Genomic DNA, 21,795 nt, shown 5'->3' with positions numbered 1-21,795 from the left:
CTCCACAGCTCCACCTGCCGACAGGAATTTCCCTCTGCAGGTGCATAGCACATAGCCTGGGTGTCCTCAATTATACGCTTGTGGAGGAAATCCGCCGCGTCAGCGCACGTCTGGTGCGCTGACCACGGAGACGATTCCACAATCGTTACACCCTTGTTTTCCCCCTTCCACTAGTGCTGGCTGGATGTGTCCGTGCTGCCATGAATTGCACCTTTGTGAAAAAGTGTGTCTTCTGATATGAACATTAAATGTGGAGATAGCACGGTGGCGTAGTGGTTAGCGCTCTCGCCTTGCAGCGCTGGGTCCCTGGTTCAAATCCCAGCCAGGACACTATCTGCAAAGAGTTTGTATGTTCTCTCCGTATATATATACGGATTATGTATTACAGTACATATATACTGTACAGCGCTGCGTAATATGTCGGCGCTATATAAATACTAAAAAATAATAATAATAATTTGTGTAATGATCTGCGCTGCTGTCTGCACGGGCAGACAGCTGTTTGACCATTTTTTAGGTCTAAGTGCTGCAGACCTGTCTTCACACTGCGTTTCAGAGTTTCTCTGCTGGTGAGAAATTTGCATCCACTTGTCATGCAAATTGCTTAGCTGCTCCCTTTGATGGCTTGCAGTATAAATACCTTTTGCTCCCAGAATTCCCTGCTGGTCATAGAGGTTTGTTCCTGCTAACTCACCTGGCGTGTCAGCCATTGCTATCTTAGTGTAGTTAATTCTTGGGGAGTGCTCCTTGCACTCCTTTTTAGTGCAGTCAGGTTTGTGTTTGATTTGTACTGCCTATTCTGTCTTGTCTTGTCTGTGCGATTGCACTGTCGGTAGCGGTTGGCGAGAGTGAATCGTTCTGTCTTGAACTTAGATCGCATTTGCCCTAGCATTAGAGGCGGTGGATCTTTCTAGTCTGTATCTTGGAGTATAACCTCGGCTGCGGTTGCTGCTGGTTGCTCCTTCTGTCTGTCTTGTTGTGCGGATCGCACTCGCTCTTGTGGAAGAGCAGTGGATCCTATCTGACTTGTTCCTGTTGTCTGTTTGTCCGGAGTAAATGCTTGCTGTTGTCTGAGGTAAGCAAGTGTTTCTGTTATTTGTTTGTTTGTGTTTCTGGGTTCATTGGTTAGTTAGGGTGGCACGCTTATCACTGGGCGCCTAACGTGCGGTGATCGTGTCTTAAACGCGTTTGCTGTTGCGAATGAGTGTGGTGTTCGTGTTTAGCTAGCGTCTATTTTCCTTGACATTCTGATCATATTTGCTATGTCTTTCTTGCTACACTCGTGCTCTGTCTAATTCGGTCTTGTGTCACTATTTGGCAATCGCCACTCTTGCGATTGTGTTCCCACTTCGTTTCCGCTGTTGTGTGTTCACCGTCGCTGGGTGGTGACTGGATTGGTGGACACACATACATTCTGTCTCTGTGCTCTCTCTTTAAGGGCTATCTTGCTCTGCATTGCTTCAACTCTTACAATTCCCATCTGGCATCTGTGGCAGTGCAGAGGCTGTGTTCGTCTGCACTCCACAGCTCCATCTGCCGGTGGGAATTTCCCTCTACAGGTTCATTGCACCATAGCTACAGGTTCATTGCACGATTTAATTGGTATGCTTGCTACTCCCTTGCAAAGTCTGCTGTACAATCTGTGACTCCAATCGTTATCTGCACGATTTAATTGGTATGCTTGCTACTCCCTTGCAAAGTCTGCTGTACAATCTGTGACTCCAATCGTTATCTGCACGATTTAATTGGTACACTGCTGCATACATTGCTACTAAGATTGTTTAATATAAATTTAAGTAGTTCAGCAGTGTTAGTAAATTCCCATATTACATTTGTGAATCCTTTGTGTTCCGGCCCAGTGAGCAGTAATTATTTATTGCAGCAGGCCTGGTTTTTGGTAGCCACTCCCATCCTCAGCTGAACTGTTTTCCCAATTTCTAATTTAGAATCACTTCCAATTCAGCCATGGCAGCTACCATACCTATTTAAGAGCTGGAGCTTGGTCACTCGTGGCCTAGGTCACTTGTGCCATTTAATTCCGAAGTGCCATTTATTACAAAGTGCTTTACAACTTACCAAGAATTCACCCAGGAATTCAAACAGGATTCAACAGCCACAGGACTCTGCTGGAAACAACTACTCTGCATCCACAACTGCCTCCAATGCTGTTGCTAAAAATGCCACTGCTGGACATATGTTGCACAGCCAAGTAGACTCTGCTTCTTTATTTACACAGGTTTGCTTGCACTAACTGCATACTCATTTAAACGGTTTAGTGGTTGGAAACTTCCTGGTTATAATCAGAGACCATTACCATGTTTACTGCACTTTTTCTTATGTTCTGCCTGTCTGCAAACATCTACAAGCTGCATTGCTATATGCATCCTCCCAATGTACCACACTCCATATTCATTTCACCTGCTCTGCTTTCCTCACCTTACTCAGCTGCTCATGAGCTGTTAACTCTCCTGAAATCTCTCTCTCCCTCCAGCAGCTCAAAAACCTCACAAACATTTAAATCCCATTCACATTTGCTTACTCTCTCCCTCCTACTCTTACTTGCAGCTGGTGATATATCACCCAATCCTGGACCACAGCCTGCTGCCAGACAAGCATCCCCTGCTGACCTGCTTCATACACTTCACAGCCCTCTGTCCACAAATAACCTCAACACCCATCCTCGCTCCAACCTTATTTCCATCCATCCCACCCACAAACACATACTCCCCCTACCCTGCGGTCTCTGGAATGCCAGATCCGTCCGCAACAAACTTACAGCAGTCCACGACCTCTTCCTCTCCAAATCCCTCACCATCCTCGCACTCACTGAGACATGGCTCACCCCCTCTGACTCTGCTGCAGAGGCTGCCCTCTCCTATGGGGGGCTTCACCTCAGTCACACCCCCAGAACAGACAACAGGACCGGGGGAGGGGTGGGTCTGCTCCTCTCCCCATCCTGCACCTTCCGTGTCCTCACACCACCTACCTCTCTACAATTCACATCCTTTGAGGCCCACACCATTCGCCTCTACCACCCCCTCCCTGCCATTGTTGCGGTCTTATACCGCCCTCCGGGCTCCACCCCACAATTTCTCGATGACCTTGCCTCCTGGCTCCCTCACATCCTCTCCTCTGACCTCCCCACCGTCATCCTTGGGGATTTCAATATTCCCATCGATGAAGCCCAGAGCTCTGCTGTGACCCGGCTACTCACCATTGCCAACTCACTTGGACTTGTACAACACGCCAACACCCCCACTCACACTGCAGGTCACACTCTCGACCTTATATTCACTAAATCCACCACCATTGCAGACCTTGACATCGCACCCTTTCCACCCTCAGACCATCACCTTCTCAGCTTCAACCTCCTCATTGAAGGCACCTCCAAATTAGCCACCCACCCACCTGGTCGATGGCAGCGAGACCTACGCAAGCTCAACCCTAGTGTCCTTGCTGACCCCCTCCATGCCCTCTCCTCCACTCTCCCCACCCTAACCTGTCCTAATCTTGCTGCAGCTCAGTATCGCCAAACTCTCTCATCAGCCCTAGAGAAAGCTGCTCCACCAATATTTCGCCACAACCGACCCCCTAACCCCCAGCCCTGGCGCACTACCCATACTCGCATCCTCCAGAGGAAAACACGCGCCACTGAACGGAAATGGAGAAAAACTAGACTTAACCAGGATTTCCTACAGTACAAGACCAACCTGCTGCAGTTCCACACTGCCCTTGCTCATGCGAAGCAGGAATACTTTACCAAGCTCATCGGAGCACAAGCTTCCAACCCCCGGCGTCTTTTTGCCACCTTCAACTCCCTGCTTAAACCCACCCCCCCACCCTCCGTTTCCTCCCTCACTGCCACAGATTTAGCCACCCACTTCACCAACAAAATTGTCTCCATCCACCAGGAAATATCCAATCTCCAATCTTCACCTCCCACCCCCTCCCAACCAGCTCCTCCTCCACCCTATCCTCCCCTCACATCCTTCACTCCTACTACCACCGAGGAAGTCAACCACCTACTGCAGACTTCCCATACCACTACTTCCCCCCTTGACCCCATCCCTTCTGATTTACTCCAGCCTCACTTCACGGAATTGGCCCCAGTCCTCACTACCCTGTTCAATCTCTCCCTATCCACAGGCACCTTCCCCACAGACTTCAAGCAGGCCACTGTACTACCCCTGCTCAAGAAACCCTCACTCGACCCCTCGCTACCCTCCAACTACCGTCCTATCTCCCTCCTCCCCTTTGCCTCAAAACTCCTTGAGCGTCTGGTTCACAAACGCCTGACCCAGTACCTCAATGCCAACTCACTGCTAGACCCACTCCAATCTGGATTTCGGCCTGCCCACTCAACCGAAACTGCTCTCACCAAAGTGGTCAACGACCTTGCCTTAGCTAAAGCTGAAGGTAAATACTCCATTCTCCTCCTCCTTGACCTGTCAGCAGCTTTTGACACAGTAGATCATCCCCTACTCCTCCAGTCCATCCAGGCCTTGGGCATTCACGATCTCGCCCTGTCCTGGCTTTCATCCTACCTCTCCAACCGCTCCTTCACGACCACCTTCAATGAGTCCTCATCCACCCCCAACCACCTCTCGGTGGGAGTCCCCCAAGGTTCGGTCCTTGGCCCCCTACTGTTCACCCTATACACATCCTCCATTGGCAAGGTTATCTCCTCCATGGGTTTTAACTATCATCTGTATGCAGATGACACCCAGATCTACCTCCACACCCCTGACATATCCACCACTACTATGGACAAGGTCTCCTCCTGCCTATCCGCCATCTCCTCCTGGATGTCTGCTAGGTTCCTGAAACTAAATCTAGACAAAACGGAATTTATGATCTTCCCACCCCGGCCATCCACGAACCTCCCAGATGTGCATGTCACTGTTAACCACACTACCATTCGCCCTACCTCTCAAGCCCGCTGTCTGGGTGTCACCCTGGACTCCGCACTCTCCTTCACTTCCCACATCCAAAACCTCACAAAGTCCTGCAACTTCCACCTTCGTAACATCTGTAAGATTCGCCCTTTCCTGACCTCTGCCACCACCAAACTCCTCATCCATGCCCTCATAATTTCCCGCCTTGACTACTGCAATGCCCTGCTGTCTGGTCTCCCTATGACCCGAACAGCCCCACTGCAGTCCATCATGAATGCGGCAGCCAGAATTATCCACTGCTCCCATCGCTCCACCACGGCAGATCCCCTCCTAGAATCCCTCCACTGGCTTCCTATCCAGTCCAGAATCAGATTCAAGATACTGTGTCTGACCTACAAATCTGTCCACAAAACCTGTCCAACCTACATTTCCGATCTTACTCAGAGGTACACACCTAGCCGCTCACTCCGCTCTTCCAATGAACTTCGCCTAACCGCCCCCCGCATCACCCAGTCCCATGCACGCCTCCAGGACTTCTCAAGAGCTGCTCCAACACTATGGAACGCCCTACCTCCACCCATTAGGGCAGCCCCCTCCAACATCTTCAAGAAAGCCCTCAAAACTCACCTTTTCACTCTGGCCTACTACCCCTCACAAGTGCTCTAAACCTACAGCTGAACTCTGGTCCCCTACCATTTGTGTCCTTACCTCTCCCTCTAGATTGTAAGCCTTTGGGCAGGGTCCTCCTCCTTTTGTGTCCTACCTGATCTTGCACCTCCATTACTGTGAACCCATGCTATGCATCTGAGTGAACCTAACTTGCCTAATCTCCATGCTCCATCCAGTGACTGACTAAGCATTACCTTGTACTAATACTGTGCTGTGTGATCTGGTTTTCTTGTATTCCTGTATTGTCATATTGCTGTATGTCACCCCTAAATATTGTCTGTAACCTAAATTAATGTTCAGCGCTGCGTAATATGTTGGCGCTTTATAAATACAATAAATAAATAAAATAAATAAATAGCTGGGTTCTTTCAAATTACACGCTTGTGGAGGATTTCTGCAGTGTCAGCGCTCACCATGTGCGCTGACCACGGAAATAATTCCCCAATCGTTACAATATGTTTGCTTTTTATGCTGTGTTGTAAAGTTAGGTGTTAAAAGGCCCAGCACAACTGCAAGGGTTTGTTTGTCTATTCATTGCTGAAGATACTATTTAGATGGCAGTTGGTATTTGGTATTGCTTTAGGGCTCCTTCACACTATGTGCGGTGAGTCATGACAGACAGAACAACACATAATGCCTGCAATGCAGGTAGCATGAAAGTCTATTGACTTTCATGTTACTATTGACACTACAGTTTGCGTTCCCGTGTGCTGCTTTGTAACTTAGCCGGGAACATCATTCATCGCACACGACTTATGCATTGTCATGTATTTTTTTTTAATAGAATGGAAGCTGCCGACCTATGCGATTTAGCACATTGCAATGCATGTATGAAATTGCGTTCATGCATGCGTTGCCTAGTGTAAATGAGCCCTTTGTACTAGCTGTTTATTTTACAGAGGAACAGGTCTTTTGGTGCCAAATTCTTCGGTCCCTTTTCAAGCCTTGGAACTGATGTACTGATCTATATACTGACAATATATGTACCTTTCTACTGGAATTGGTTTGTGAGACTTGAAATTTGTTTCTATCCTTTAAATTGATATGTAGCTTATTTACAGATGCCAATATTATTATTATTTAGTATTTATATAGCGCCAACATCTTCCACAGATGCATATATCCCTGCATCATATGACTATCGCTTGCGCTATGTGACACTATGTGGCATATTCCAATGAATTGTCCAAACTACCGTAACTCTATCTCCTGTTCCTCTCTCGGGGAGTTGTTCCAGCGCTGTCCCCCGTTCAAATTTGCTGCTTCCAGAAGCCCTCAAACACTTGTGTCCTTGAGTATTCCAAAGATAGGAAGCTCCGTAATACACCAGTGCACTTTTGTGCATGGGCAGTATGGAGCCACCTGTCTTCAGAAGCACTCTGGGATATAAGTGCTTCTGGGCCTTTCAGGAATCCCCCCCACTTACAAATCCTGCGTTTGCCCCTGCCTTAGTACAATACCTTCGGCTGATAAATTCAGCATTTATTTTACTTTTAGCTGAGTTAGGCCGTGCAGTTACATCTTCTACCTCTAAAGGGAAACATGGAAAGTAAGACTTCCAGTGAGCAAAAGTGACAGTTACTGTATGTGATCAAGAGAAAATCAGCTTGGCTCCTCATTCATTCCAAAAGATGTGAGCTGTCAGAGTGCTCAAGACTTCTGCACTAAAATCCAACTATGTGTCAAAAACTAGCACTAATTATTAGGATTATTTAGTATTTATATAGTGCCAACGTGTATATTGTCTTGTCACATAACTGTCCCTCTGAGGGGCTTGAAATCTAATCCCTACCATAGTCACGGGTGACTCTAGCCATTTTGTTACTCCAGCAAGAAAACCTGTGGCAGCCCCCCCCAAATGATGTCCCCATGAAAATAATCCTAATGCAGCAATGTTTCACTAGAAAATAATCATAATGTGTCAATCCTTCTCCAGAAAATAATCGTAATGCAGCAACGTTTCGCTAGAAAATAATTGTAATGTGGTAATCTTTCACTTAAGTAATTGTAACGAAGCAATGTTTAACCAGAAATAATGTGGCAATTTTTCACTAGAAAATAATCCTAATGTGGGCAGCGTTTCACCATACAATAATCATAATGCAGCAATATTTCACCAGAAAATAATTGTAATGCAGATTGTTTCAGCATAAAATAATCGCAATACAGCAATGTTTCATCAGAAAATAATTGTAATGCTGATTGTTTCACCATAAAATAATCGTAATGCAGCAATCTTTCACCAGAAAATAATCGCAATACAGCAATGTTTCATCAGAAAATAATTGTAATGCTGCAATGTTTCACTAGAAAGTAATCGTAATGTGCCATGGTTTCCCCATAACATAATCGTGATGTGGCCAGCGTTTCCCCATAAAATGGTGATGTGGCCAGCGGTTCCCTATAAAATAATCATACTGCAGCAATGTTTCACTAGAAAATTATCGTAATGTGGGCAGCGTTTCACTAGAAAATGATGTAACCTGTTAAATAAAAAAAAAATCATAAAAAAAAGGAAAGCATTTACTCACCTGGCAGAAGTCTCCGCTCCCGACAGCGCGCAGCTCCCCGATGATGTGCCTGCAACCAGCTGAAAGTTCCGCGCTGACAGACAGAGAGCAGGGCTACGGGAAGATGGTGCCCGGAGGAAACCCACACAGATACGGGAGAACATACAAACTCTGTACTGTTAGTGCCCTGGCTGGGATTCGAACCAGGGACCCAGCACTGCAAGGCGACAGTGCTAACCTCTACGCCACTGTGCTCCCCGGCAATATAGGTTCAGTAGATGTTAGTATGGGGCAGCCCTTAAAGCGGTCTAACACCCAGCATTACAACTTAGCTTTAAAAGATTGCTTACAGCTTAGAAACTATTATGCCAGATTTTTTTTTAAGCAGAAATTCACTGAATGGTTTAAAATGACATTTTAGTGCTGTATTCAGCTAGGATTCCGCATCCATGCTTAGGTTTAGTTACAAATGTATCTTTGTTTGGAATGCAAATAGATCTCTGAAAAGCCTGTCTGGGAAGCCCTCTTTGTTCTCTCAGAGAGGTGTTTATTACATTCTAAATAGATACATTTGTAACTAAACCTCAGCACTGAGAAGGATTTCTAGCTAAATGCAACACTAAAATGTCATGTTTAATCCATTCAGTGAAGTTCAGCTAAAAAAAAAAATCTGGCATAATAGTTTCTAAGCTGTAAGCAATCTTTTAAAGCAAAGTTGAACTGCTGGGTGTTAGACCACTTTGAGGGCTCGTCTCCACTAGTGCTGCGTGCGTCTCGCAGATACACGCGGGCACTGAGCAGGTGGGCGGGATCGCAGGCGAATCCCATGAGCTGTGCCATGCACGGCTCATAGGATTTGCAGCCTCCGCCGCAAATTCTGCGGGGGTTCCGGCCGAATCGCTCCCGCAAGCGATTCCGCCGCGGCGCCGTTATCCCCTATGACAGAGTTTCCCCGTGCGATTCATGTGCGGGGGAACTCTGCGGAATCGCGGCGGAAACCGTGATAGTGGAAACGGGCCCTAAGAGGTTGGTTAAATTGACTGGACAGTCCTATTCATACCACTATATAGATAGTTGTACTGTCATTAAATATTGCACATATCAATATAATTTTGCCATTCCAATACCTGCGTTTAATATCAGTCATATTTCTGTATATGTGATCCTATGTTGAAGCATTTTGACAGTTGATAGTCTTGTGCTAATTACTTATTATGAATATTGTTAATAGAAGCTTCCTGTGTTACGCCAGCTGTAACAAATTATGCCTGTATGCCTGCACAACATCCACAGTGAAAATCTCCTTATCGTCTGGTCATTTTTCTTCATAAGCTCTCCTGGGTGAGCAGCATAATTTTCTTCATGCTGTGCCGACAATGCTACAGATTATCTAGATATCTAAAATAAAACAAAAGACAGGAGGAATTGTGGGAAATTGCTTGATTGTGCTGTTCAATGACATGATAGAAAAATGGGATTCACAAGACGAAAAGTCAGAAAAATTGCAAGGAAAATAGCTTTGTGAAATGAGTCAATAATACAGGCCATTTCACATCGTTCTTGGCTCTTTTCCTGATTGAGAGGACAGAAATTGAATGTTTGAGAAAACAAAATAACCTTTCAGATCCATGGAAAATCTGTTTAGGAGAAAATGATACCAATTTATATAAGAAGAATGTGGCTTTTGTCAGTGTGCTAACAGTCAAGTGTTGAAATAACATCAAGGCCCCAAAGCTAAATGATTTCCATGCTGGATCGATATAAAAACAAAAGTAAACAAACCACTTATACAGAACATGAAAATCTAAAGAACATAGAAATAAGAAAATGTTAATAACAGATGTAGTCAGATTGGGCATAATTTACTGTTCAGCTATCTGATATAAGTGATCCTCCAACACTTTCCTGGAATTATTACAAATTAGCTATTAGATTAATCTTGTTTGGAACTCTCATCTGCGTCATATTGGACTATAAAAACAGTGGAGTGGCACTCACAGAACGTGGGGACTGGTGTGCCCAAGCCCAAAAGATCCTCGTACTCCAAGATCCACAATCCAGAAAAAGATGGAGGCTGGCACCACCAATAAGTATTTATGCTCTTTTTATTGCATTAGCAAGATGTCAAAAAGCTTTGCTGGGCTAATGGCGACAGACTGCTGTTTCTGGTTCACGCCCGTTCTCAAGCCCTATAGCCAGCAAAGTATACAGGTGCACAAACCCTTTATATACCAAACACATAAAAAATGAGCCAATGAATTCAAATTGCAAGAAGCCAATCAATGAACAAGTTGGATGAGTGGACTCAGAGGAGGACTACCTCATACATATGAAAACATATGCAAATACAATGCACATGGCAATAAGCACAAACATTGCTATAATACCTTCAATTCCTTCTATCAGGGGCAAAAATCGAGTAGACTAAATGTCATGGAAATCATGTGGGAGCCCACAGCCAATAGTGAAACATCATTTTAAATGATTTCGCAAAGCTAATGACCTTTACAACTTTTCTCTGTAGTAAAACCTTAAACAAACAAGATAAAGGGCCATATGCAATTAACTTTTTCTCCTGAGTTTTCTCCCAGGTGATATTTTTAAACTCGTGAATAAAATTTTTAAACTTCCAGAAAGCAAGATAATGCTCAATATAATTTTGATAGTACATTTTCACCTACCTTTTTTGGTACTTTTTTAGATGAAAACAGCTGTAAAGTTATTTAAAATTAAAGATGAAAAAATTTCTCCTAGTAGAAAATGCAGGTGAAAAAGAGAATTGCATATGGCCCAAAGTGAGAAACAGTTGAGATAAAAGCTTCAGACGACAGCTCTCTGCCACAGAACTCAGAGAAGCTCTTGCATCTCTTGCATAGATAACTGAAGTTTCTTAACTCTTCCTCTACTAGAAACTAAATGACTCATATCTGTGCTGCTAATGTTTTATTGCTTAACTGTACTACACGTACAAATAATTACATCATAAGATTATTTTCACTTTAGATTCCCTTTTAACAAATAATCGTTTCTAAAACAGTATAATTGTTTCTAAAACTGTTCCCAATGCTCATTTACATTTCAACGTTTGCACCACAATGGGCAGCTTCCGTTTTTCTCACCTATGTTACAAATTATAATTTTTCAACAAACTTACTTAACTTCTTTATAAAAAAAAAAAAATATTTTACATTTTGAATCCTCAATTATCATTTTTTTTTATTCTGTTGCGTAAAGCAATAGACAATCATATGCCAATTTATACTACACAAACAAAACGGGATTAAAGTTAGGCACCACCGGGTGCGTTAATATTAGGCACCAACAGTGGAGGGTTCTGTGTGAGAGTAGGGGGAGCTTAGGTTATAGTAGAATATCAGTAAGTATTAACATTTTACTATGTGAATGAAGTGGTTCAATATCAGTAAAATAAACAATATTTTATCACTTTTATTGTCATTTTTCTAAATATAAAAATAGAGGTTACAGTAGAGAATAGTACAATATCAGTGATATAAACTTTATTTTACGGCCTATCCTGGTTCCCATTTTACTAAACAATAACTTCAACATTATTTATATCTGGGTGCCCTATTTAACCGGAGCCTTTATTATATGCACACAGTCAGGATGTTTATCTTAAGTAAAAGCAGATAAATTTTATTAAAAATAAGATTTCCGAGCTTCGATCGTAAATGTGGAGATTTAATTTTCTCAAAATCCGAATGAGCATTTTTACTTTTAACTTCTGTTCTGTAACCTAAAAGTAAGAAAGTTGAAATAATGTTTTCAGTAAATCCTTACAATATATTAGGAGCCGTACTGCAGGATTGCCCTTTTTTTTTTTTTTAATTTTCTTTCCAACACGAGTGGACTTTTCCTTTAATGGCAGGCATCTGGTAACGTGTAGTTAGAGGAACAGACAGCTGTTGTCTGACAGTGATTGACAGCCTGCTAAATTCATTTATGCAGATTGAAAAATCTCTATTGCCAAACTCCTACTACTTAATCTAAAATAATAGTTAAGAGGTGTAGTCCAGTCTAGGTTCCACAAAGTGCCAATAATAGGTGTTTGTATTTTCTATAGTACACAGCACTTAATAATAATAATAATAATAATAATAATAATAATAATAATAATTATAATGTTAGTAATAGAATTTATAAAGCGCCAACATATTACACAGCGCTAAACAAATAGGGATACATTCAATTTAACAAGAGTGTCTGACACACAGGCAGCATAAGACTATACAACATAGCACAACATAGCACAAGGCTGTACATGCAAACAGGGTATGCAATATACAGGGTATGTGATTTTACAGAGACCCAGCCAGCAATTCAAGTCCGAGATAGTCCGTGAGAAGGGTGTCGCAAGATAGACATATAGGGCTGTGGGAGAGACACACTAGGGATGGCTGTGGAATAACTAAACATATTCAGTATATGTCCAGTTGAATGCCACTTTATTTTAAAGCACTACACATAAACCACGAATGATCACTCAGATGCTTACAGTCAATACTGAACAAAAATTGACAAATCTAATTGCAATGACCGGCCTATGTTTGTTCCCTTTTGTTGTTTATATTGCACTCTGGACAATGCTATGGTTGACTATGGCATGAAATCTCTGCTACTGTATAATACTAATGACTAATGATTTTTTTTGTTTTCTTTTAAAGGAGTGGAAGACTTCCCTGAAATGACGCATGGACTGATAGAGCTCCCGTTCTTCTATGAAGACATTTCAACTGTGTTTGAAAGTTAGTCCCAAAGCAGTAGAAGACAAAAACCTTTTTTTTTTTTTCTTTCCTGTTTTCCTTTTTTTTTTTTTTCATTTCTTACATGAATTATCTTGACTATTTTCTAAAAGTGAAACTTGAGGCATCTCTCTTTTGGTAAAGTAAACCTGATATTACATTCATGAAATGACAATGGTAGTTTGTGGCTATGTTCGCAGTGGCGCGTTGTGGTGCAACATAATGGACGTTTTGGATAACGCGGCTTGCTACACTGCAATGCACCACCTATGACGATCACAGTGTGGTAGGTGCATTGCAGTATAACCAGGGGTGGCTCTAGGCTCATGGTTTTCCCGGCGGTGCCTTCTTCACCCGCCAATGTCAATAGGTAAATGGATATGTCTGTTGCGGACACTGCTACCTTGCGCTCATGATACAAATGTTTAACTTTTGCTGAAATTTGCCTCTGCTTCTTGTCTCTGCCCACACTTGCGTCTCAGCTGCTGGGGGTGAGGCTGATGCCTCCCGGCGACTAGGCTGCAGACAGTGGTGCCTTTACTAGTGATGCACGCAGGTACTGACACAACACACGGATGTGGTGTCACTGTGACCTGTTGTGCTGCGATGATGTCTGACGCTGGCAGTGACGTGTTTAGCCAAAGTGACCAGGCTGTCTCTCGGTGAACGCATGTGGTGGCCCCCGGGAATGGTGGCCTGTGCCTGTGCACAGATGGTACATGCCTAGGGCTGCCCATGAGTATAATGGCGTACAGCATCGTTACACGCTGCATGCAGTGTGCTACTGCACGTTAACAGTGAAGCATACTTTTCATTGACTGTATGCTTCATTGTGTGTGACAAAACATGTGGATAACATAGGGCTCCGCTTTCCCGATCCATTGTGTTGCTTTCCTACCGTTACAGGGAATGCAACTCCAACTGTGCAGCTAGTTTTATTCTTTTTGCTTTTTTTTTACCTCTGACATTTCCAATTCTGCATCCTTGGCCCATATGCAATTCACTTTTTCACCTGAGTTTTCTCCTAGGTGAAATTTTTAAACTTGTCAATAAAATGCCTTTTAAGCAAGCAAAAAAATACTCAAAATAATTTTGATAACTTTTTCATGCACTTTTTGGTTCTTTTTCAATTGGAAACTGATGAAAATTTTATTTTAAAAAGGTGAAAAATTATCTCCTAGGAGTTAACTCATGAGAAAAAGTGAATTGCATATGGGCACTTGTCGTGTGTCTGTGTGTGTGTGTGTGTGTGTGTGTGTGTGTTTTTATATATTTATTTATTTTTTGTAGTATTTCTCCCCTCACCAAACAGCTTTACCTAATTCGCTACCTAATAACTAACCCCTTCCTCTCCTCCCAAAGAAAGAAAGACCCAGAAATGATGTCTTACACCGATCTCTTCCCAATATTAATCCCTTTCTAGTACTTATTCCTAACCCCTCCAAATGGGAATTCTATTCTGATGATAACCTCCCCCTGTCCCCCTAAAACAAGTGAAGCTAACCTTAAACTACCCTACCCCCTTCCATTAACACTTCTAAAATAATACCTATCCCAAACTGAAACTTGCTTTCCATTGTCTTCATCCCCAGTGCCAGGTGAATGCAAAAGGTGAATCATTTTATCCAGTAAATAATGGAGGGCGCTGCTAGAATTACAGCAATATTTGTTATAGCAATTACAATGCTAATATTGTACACAAGAATCTTCCTCCTGCTGCAACCTTACCAGATGGGGTTAATCCCCTGCCCCCACCTCAAAAATGTAAAGTCAATTAATTAAAAAAGGTGCGCTTGGATATAAAAATCATAATCATTTATTTCCTTAATAGGAGACTTTATTGTCAAGTTAAAATGGTTAAGAGTACATATAGATTAACCTACACTCTATACACACACATACATCCACAATCACTCTAGAGTGTGCTGGTTCCCCTAAAAAAAAGGCAAAATATTCCAGGGCAAAAAGGGAACCCTGTTAAAAATTGTTATATATCTGTACAAATTACTAAAAACCTGAAGTGGAATTGATCCTAACTAATAGCTACAGATCACAGTCCGCATCAATTCACATATGACCCTTGTCTGGGTCATGTAGGCATACGTAGTCCCTGAAATATGTGCACATCCCACCATGGAATAAGGGCTAAGTCATACGTGTTGATAGTACCTCGTATCCGCTATTCAGGATAGCACTAGTGATCTCACCAGCTCAATACTCCAGGTCTCCTCTCCTGAAAGGTGCTTTCTTATCCGGAATTCCGCTCTCGCAGCTACGGCTTCACTAATGTCTCGCCGTCCCGGTACTAATAGTTGGCTGATGATCTTCCGGTCCTAGTGATGACGTCACTTCCTCCAGTGCGTCTCACTGCGCTGTTGTAAGCACTTCCTTGCGCTCCACCTCAGTTGTCTGTATATCGTCTCAGGCAATTCGAGTTTTTCAAAGAAGGCAAGTGGCTTACTCCTTGGTAGATAGAATGGGGCGCCCCTCTTCTCCCACAGAACAGCTTTAGATTGACATGTTTCGACGGAAACTCGGCCGTCTTCATCACAATCTGTTGGACCATTCGGACTAGTCGCCATATTTATATCCCAGGACTCTTAGCACTCACTCCTCCCCTCCATTTTCCTTAAAGGGGACAGCCATATCCATATTCTTGCTCTCACAGTCCCATATCCTCTTTCTTCTTTATAATGACATTTCTTGTCCATATGCTCCTTTCTAGGATATGTCATTCCTCATATCTATTATTATCTTTAATGGGCATCATATTACCAAAAGGATATAGAGTTAAAAAAAAAATTTTCCTTTTCTTTTTCTTTCTATTTTCATTTTAAAAAGTAATGATGGTATTCTTCAAATAAAAACAAAAATAAAAACAGAAACAAAAAAAATCAATAAAAATTGATATTAATAATCTAGCAGGGGACCAGTTGCTCTTTAAGGAACCAGAATGCTCTTTTGCACCTATTTCATGAAGCCAAAAAGTTCCATCTCTTCATTCAAACCTCTAGGTACAAGGGTGTCCAAATTAAAAATCCACCTACTTTCCTGTCTTGACATTTTGGCCATATAATCGCCGCCCCTGCTGTCCCTATGTACTATCTCTAATCCAAAGTAAATTACATTACTAGTACAACAATTATGTAGGTGGGCAAAATGTTTAGAAAGTGGGTGTCCCTGCCACCCCTTCCCTATATTATTAAGATGTTCCCCAATCCTACTGGAGAGCATCCTTTTTGTGCGTCCTATGTACTTCTTTCCGCAAGGGCAGACTAAGCAATAGATGACCCCTCTAGTATCGCATGTGATTAATTCTCTGATTTTAAAACTATCACCTCCTCCTACGACCTCGATGATCTTTCTATAACCCCTCGTTTTCTTACAGTTAATACACCTCCCACACCTCACAAATCCCCCGCTATTACTAACCAAGGGTCTGTGGATATAATCACCTGCCGCCTGGGCCACCCGTAGGCCCACATTCTGGGACTTTCTGTAGGTAATTCCTGGTTTTAGGGGTAAAATGTCACTGAGGATCTTATCCCCCCTCAATGTGGCCCAGTGTTTCATAATGATGTTTCGTACCAATCCACTACGTGGGCCATACCTTAAATTTAATTTGAGGGAGTGATCCTGCCTATCCTTCTCCCCCCTTTTGACCAATAGTTCTTTCCTATCTATCATCTCTACTTCTTTGATGGCTCCTTCCAAGATAGTCTCCTCATACCCCTTCTCTCTAAACCTATTGGATAGGTCATCTACCTCATCCTGACACTGCTTATCTTCCGTACAATTCCGTTTCAAACGGATAAACTGGCTTTTAGGAATGTTATTAAGCCACGGTGGGAAGTGACAACTAGTGGTCAAGATATAACTATTAACATCGGTAAGTTTTACAAATGTGCGGGTTTTTAAATGTCCATCCTCAATATATATCTTCAAATCTAAAAAGCTAATCTCCTCCCTGCTTATCTCCGACGTGATTGTTACAATTCAGTTTTATCACGAAATCCCTCAAGGAGGCTTCAGAGCCCCTCCAGACGAGTAGGACGTCGTCAATAAACCTTTTCCAGAGGACCAGGTCCGCGCCGGGACCCTCAGGCCCATAAATTTGGGTGTGTTCCCAATGAGCCATAAAGAGGTTAGCGTAACCCGGCGCGAACCTAGTCCCCATCGCCGTCCCACTCGTCTGGAGGAAGAAGTCATCCCCATACCTAAAAAAGTTGTGCGTCAATATAAACCGTATTGCACATATAATGAAGTTTCTTTGTTCCTCCTTCATATCAAGATCCAGACCAAAGTAGTAATCCATTGCTTTCAGCCCTTCTTCATGTTGTATCACCGTATACAATGATGCCACATCTAAGGTTGCCAGCAGCAATCCCTCCTCCCATACTATTCCTTCCAGGATATTCAAAACATGCCTAGTATCCTCCAGAAAAGCCGGAGTGGATCTGACATATCTCTGGAGGAAGGTGTCCACATACCTAGACAGGTTTGATGTGGCCGACCCCACCCCAGAGATAATGGGCCTCCCCGGGGGATCAACCAAACCTTTATGTACCTTTGGGAGGTGGTAGAAAATCGCAGTTCTCGGATGGGACACGCTCACAAATTCAAACTCTTTCTTATTAATTATGCCCTCATGATAGGCATTTTTTAGTAATTGTGTTAGCTCCTTTCCATATTGGTCACCAGGGTCAGACCTCAAGCGTTTATACGTATTTTCGTCATTCAGTAGACGATACGCTTCCTTTTCATAGTCGCTCAAACTTTGGACTATGCTGCCCCCCTTATCAGCTGGTCTCACCACAATTTGTTTATTACGCTGGAGATCCTCCATTGCTTTAACCTCCTCTCGGGACAAATTATTCAAGAAATTAGGCAGGGGTCTAATCCGCATCAAATCTCTCTCAACGTTATATTCAAAAACCTGCATTTCTTTGCTGATCTCACTAATAGGATTAAATTTAGAAGGATTTTTTAGGTTTGTATGTTGGAATACTGTATTAGTTGGTTTGGAAATTATTGGTTTTTTTTGAAAGTACTTCTTAAGGCACAGTTTCCTTATGTATTTTTTAATGTCTATATATGTTTCAAACTTATTTAATTTTGTTGAAGGAGCAAATTTTAGGCCCTTCTCTAATACTTTTTTCTCTGCTTCTTTTAATACTACTCCACTTAAGTTATATATACCTCTTTCTAAATCCGTTTTCTCACCATTGGTCTTAATCAGTGTCTTCTTTCTACCCCTCCCCCCTCTAACACCCCTCCCCTTCCTCCTCCCTCCCCAACCCCCTCCCCCCTGCCTCTGGCTAAAAAATACTGATTGATGGTGCCTTTATTTGATTTGAAAGTGGTTGGGTCAGGGCCGGCCCTAGACTTTTTGCCGCCCGAGGCAAATTTTTTTTAAAAAATTGCCACCGCCGCCCCCCCCCCCCTCGGGGGGGGGGGGGGGGGGGGCGCTCTGGGGGGCCGCCGAGCTGGAGGGGTAGCTGGCAGGATGGGGGTATTGGGCCAGCGGCGGGGAGGGGGGTCGGACCCCCCCTCCCTCGCCTGGGTCCCCCGTCCTCCGCTCCCCTCCAGCCTAAATAGACGCAGCCGTATATGTAAGAGGCACGGGCGGGGAGGACACTCACCTCTTCCCAGCATGCGCTCCACTGACATCACTTCCTGCAGCGTTGCAGGAAGTGATGTCAGTGGAGCGCACGCTGGAGCGAGGAGGAGGTGAGTGTCTCCCCGCCCGTGCCTCTTACATATACGGCTGCGTCTATTTAGGCTGGAGGGGAGCGGAGGACGGGGGACCCAGGCGAGGGAGGGGGGGGTCCGACCCCCCTCCCCGCCGCTGGCCCAATACCCCCGTCCTGCCAGCTACCCCTCCAGCTCGGCGGGCCGGCTCCCCGCACCCACGGACGGGCGGGTGCCGCCCCTGGAAATTTGCCGCCTGAGGCAAAAGTTTCACCCCGCCTCATGAGCGGGCCGGCCCTGGGTTGGGTGCACCTTTATCACTTCTTCGATTTCCCCGATTGTTGGGGTTCAACGAGTTTGTGGATTTATCAGGTGTCCTTCTATCAAAGATAATTTTAGGGATTTTATTCTTTTTTGGTTTTCCACGATTCATTCCCGACTTCTGTTTCAACTGTTCAACTGGTAGATCCGTTAAGGTAGAATATCTATTATAAGTGGGCACATTAAATCCTCTCCTATTACTATTTTCTTTACCCCTGGTTGACATATTATGTACATTCTGGTTCTTCTTAAATATATTTTGGCTCTTTTTAAACTCCTTCCTCCTTACATCTCTATTCAGATTCCCCTCACCAATACTCCTATTGGATCTATCTGCACCTCCCATGAGGGTCCCATCCCACTTCGTGTTATTCTCGTGAGCGTGTCCCATCCTTATATTATCTACGGCATCAGGGGTATTCGGGGTCCCGAGTGTTTCCAATGCCTCCGATGTAACTCCCCTCATAGAGTCCTCTACTTCTCCAGTCCCCTCAAGCTCTGATCCTCCCTCTGCACCCAAGAGGTCCCCCCATATTGCCAGTACATCTTCTTGATTTGTATCCATCCTGGCTGCATCCTCTCTTATCCCACTTACCCCACTTACATCACCCACCCCAGTGGCATCTATGGTTTCAAATGATTGGCCATAAACACTCCACTCACACTCCACATCCCCCTGGGGGGCATCAAGAGGGGCCAGCGCCTGGAACGGAATAGAGTCTCTTACAAATTTCTTTTTCTTTTTAATTATTATTTCTTTCTCAAGATTATCTAATCTATTGTAAATATTCCTTTCCAAATTTTGATATTATGGGACCTCACAGAAGGGTTCCATATCTTCCTTCATCTTTCTGATTTCTTTATTTAATCCAAAGCACTGGCCTCTCCTGGTGTCCCTAATGAAAGTAACAACCTGCATTGAGAACCCATGGAACATCTTGTCCCATTCCTCCTGTACTCCAGGTGTGATCAAATCTGATGCTAACTGTTTGTATAATGTGAGGCCAACGGGGGAAACCTCCCACAGCAAATATTGATCTAAAGTGGCCACCTCCCATTGGCTTTTAGTTTCCTTGATCAATAGTTTTTCCAATTGTCTGAGGTCATATACTACATCCTCCCAATATACCCCTTCCCTCTCATTGTAGTTTTGTTGATTAAAAAATGCATCAATCCTTCTGCGCTGTTGGTCTCTAAACTCCCATATACTGGGTATCTCATCAGCTGCCGCCATACTCCAAAGGGATTTTCCTCTCAGGTTTCAAACAGTAAATAATGGAGGGCGCTGCTAGAATTACAGCAATATTTGTTATAGCAATAACAATGCTAATATTGTACACAAGAATCTTCCTCCTGCTGCACTGGAGGAAGTGACGTCATCACTAGGACCGGAAGATCGTCAGCCAACTATTAGTACCGGGACGGCGAGACATTAGTGAAGCCGTAGCTGCGAGAGCGGAATTCCGGATAAGAAAGCACCTTTCAGGAGAGGAGACCTGGAGTATTGAGCTGGTGAGATCACTAGTGCTATCCTGAATAGCGGATACGAGGTACTATCAACACGTATGACTTAGCCCTTATTCCATGGTGGGATGTGCACATATTTCAGGGACTACGTATGCCTACATGACCCAGACAAGGGTCATATGTGAATTGATGCGGACTGTGATCTGTAGCTATTAGTTAGGATCAATTCCACTTCAGGTTTTGAGTAATTTGTACAGATATATAACAATTTTTAACAGGGTTCCCTTTTTGCCCTGGAATATTTTTCCTTCTTTTTTAGGGGAACCAGCACACTCTAGAGTGATTGTGGATGTATGGGTGTGTATAGAGTGTAGGTTAATCTATATCAGGAATCAGGAATCAGGAATCAGGAATCAGGAATCGTTTATTTCGCCAAGCATGACTGGGTCATGCACGGAATTGGGTTTGGCACAGTACATTTGGCTCAGAAGAGACATAAATCAATAACATAGATAAGCAACAGGAGCAGAAATTTACAGTTACACATGTCAGTAGCAGACGGTTACTTGCATTTCAATAACATTTACATTTTACTTTACATTTGCATTTCCAGTTAACATACTAGAGCAGCAGTTGGCTCTGTCCGTGACAGTTCTATATGTCGTGGGGGGTGCCCTGATGGGAGTATGTGGAGGGAGTTCAGGAGGCTGACAGCTGAGGGGAAGAAGGAGTTACTGTGCCTAGCCGTCTTTGTGTAGATGGCCCGAAGCCTCCGTCCCAATGGCATCGGACTGAAGTAGCAGTGGCCCGGGTGAGAGGGGTCGTTGGCGATCTTCAGGGCCCTCGATCTCAGTCTTTTGTTGTGTAGGAGGGCAAGTGAGGGGAGAGGTCTCCCAATGACCCTCTCCGCCGCCCTGATGACCCTCTGAAGTAAGTGCCTGTCGCTGGCGGTTGTGCCAGCGTACCAGACCAGAATGGATGAGCAGAGGATCGACTCAATGGTAGCGGAGTAGAAATTGGTCAGAATCTCTTGGGCCATGCCAAACTTCCTCAGCTGGCGGAGGAAGTACAGTCTCTGCTGGGCTTTTCTCTGTATTGCAGTGATATTGGGCCTCCAGGTGAGGTCACTGGAGATTGTGGTGCCCAGGAGGCGAGCGCAGGGTACTCTTGCCACCTCCGTACCATCGATGTGAATTGGGGGTGGGGTGGAAGCAGACCTTCTGAAGTCAACAATTAGTTCTACAGTTTTTGCGGTGTTAAGTACCAGCCTGTTCTCCTTGCACCAGAGGGAGATTCTCTCCACCTGCTGACAGTACTCCTGGATATTGTCCTTGGTGATGAGTCCAATGATAGTAGTATCGTCGGCGAACTTGATGACCTTAACTGAGTCTGCCCTGGATCTGCATTTGTTTGTGTAAAGGGAGAACAGCAGTGGAGACAGGACGCATCCTTGAGGCGCGCCTGTGTTTGTGGTCATAC

At 44.0% G+C, this 21,795-nt stretch overlaps 1 protein-coding gene and 1 long non-coding RNA gene across 8 annotated transcripts in view; one reads left to right on the top strand and one right to left on the bottom strand.

Moving 5' to 3' along the window:
• LOC137518842 (uncharacterized) overlaps window positions 1-21,795 on the bottom strand; it is a 245,463-nt gene that overhangs the window by 170,017 nt on the left and 53,651 nt on the right. For all 7 annotated transcript variants that reach the window (XR_011020904.1, XR_011020905.1, XR_011020907.1 and 4 more), the window contains exon 3: window positions 9,202-9,472. This is a non-coding gene — a long non-coding RNA (uncharacterized lncRNA). The remainder of the gene's footprint in view (window positions 1-9,201; window positions 9,473-21,795) is intronic.
• Window positions 10,860-21,795, top strand: part of LOC137518280 (uncharacterized) — a 31,532-nt gene continuing 20,596 nt past the window's right edge. The window contains exons 1-2 of the mRNA XM_068235925.1: window positions 10,860-10,869; window positions 12,760-12,840. Of these exons, the coding sequence (XP_068092026.1) occupies window positions 10,860-10,869; window positions 12,760-12,840 (91 nt within the window). The remainder of the gene's footprint in view (window positions 10,870-12,759; window positions 12,841-21,795) is intronic.

The sequence above is a fragment of the Hyperolius riggenbachi genome, chromosome 5, assembly GCF_040937935.1.
Source record: "Hyperolius riggenbachi isolate aHypRig1 chromosome 5, aHypRig1.pri, whole genome shotgun sequence".
Classification (NCBI taxonomy): Eukaryota; Metazoa; Chordata; class Amphibia; order Anura; family Hyperoliidae; genus Hyperolius; species Hyperolius riggenbachi.
Note: the sequence above shows the minus strand (reverse complement) of the source record. Positions and strands in the feature narration are given on the sequence as shown.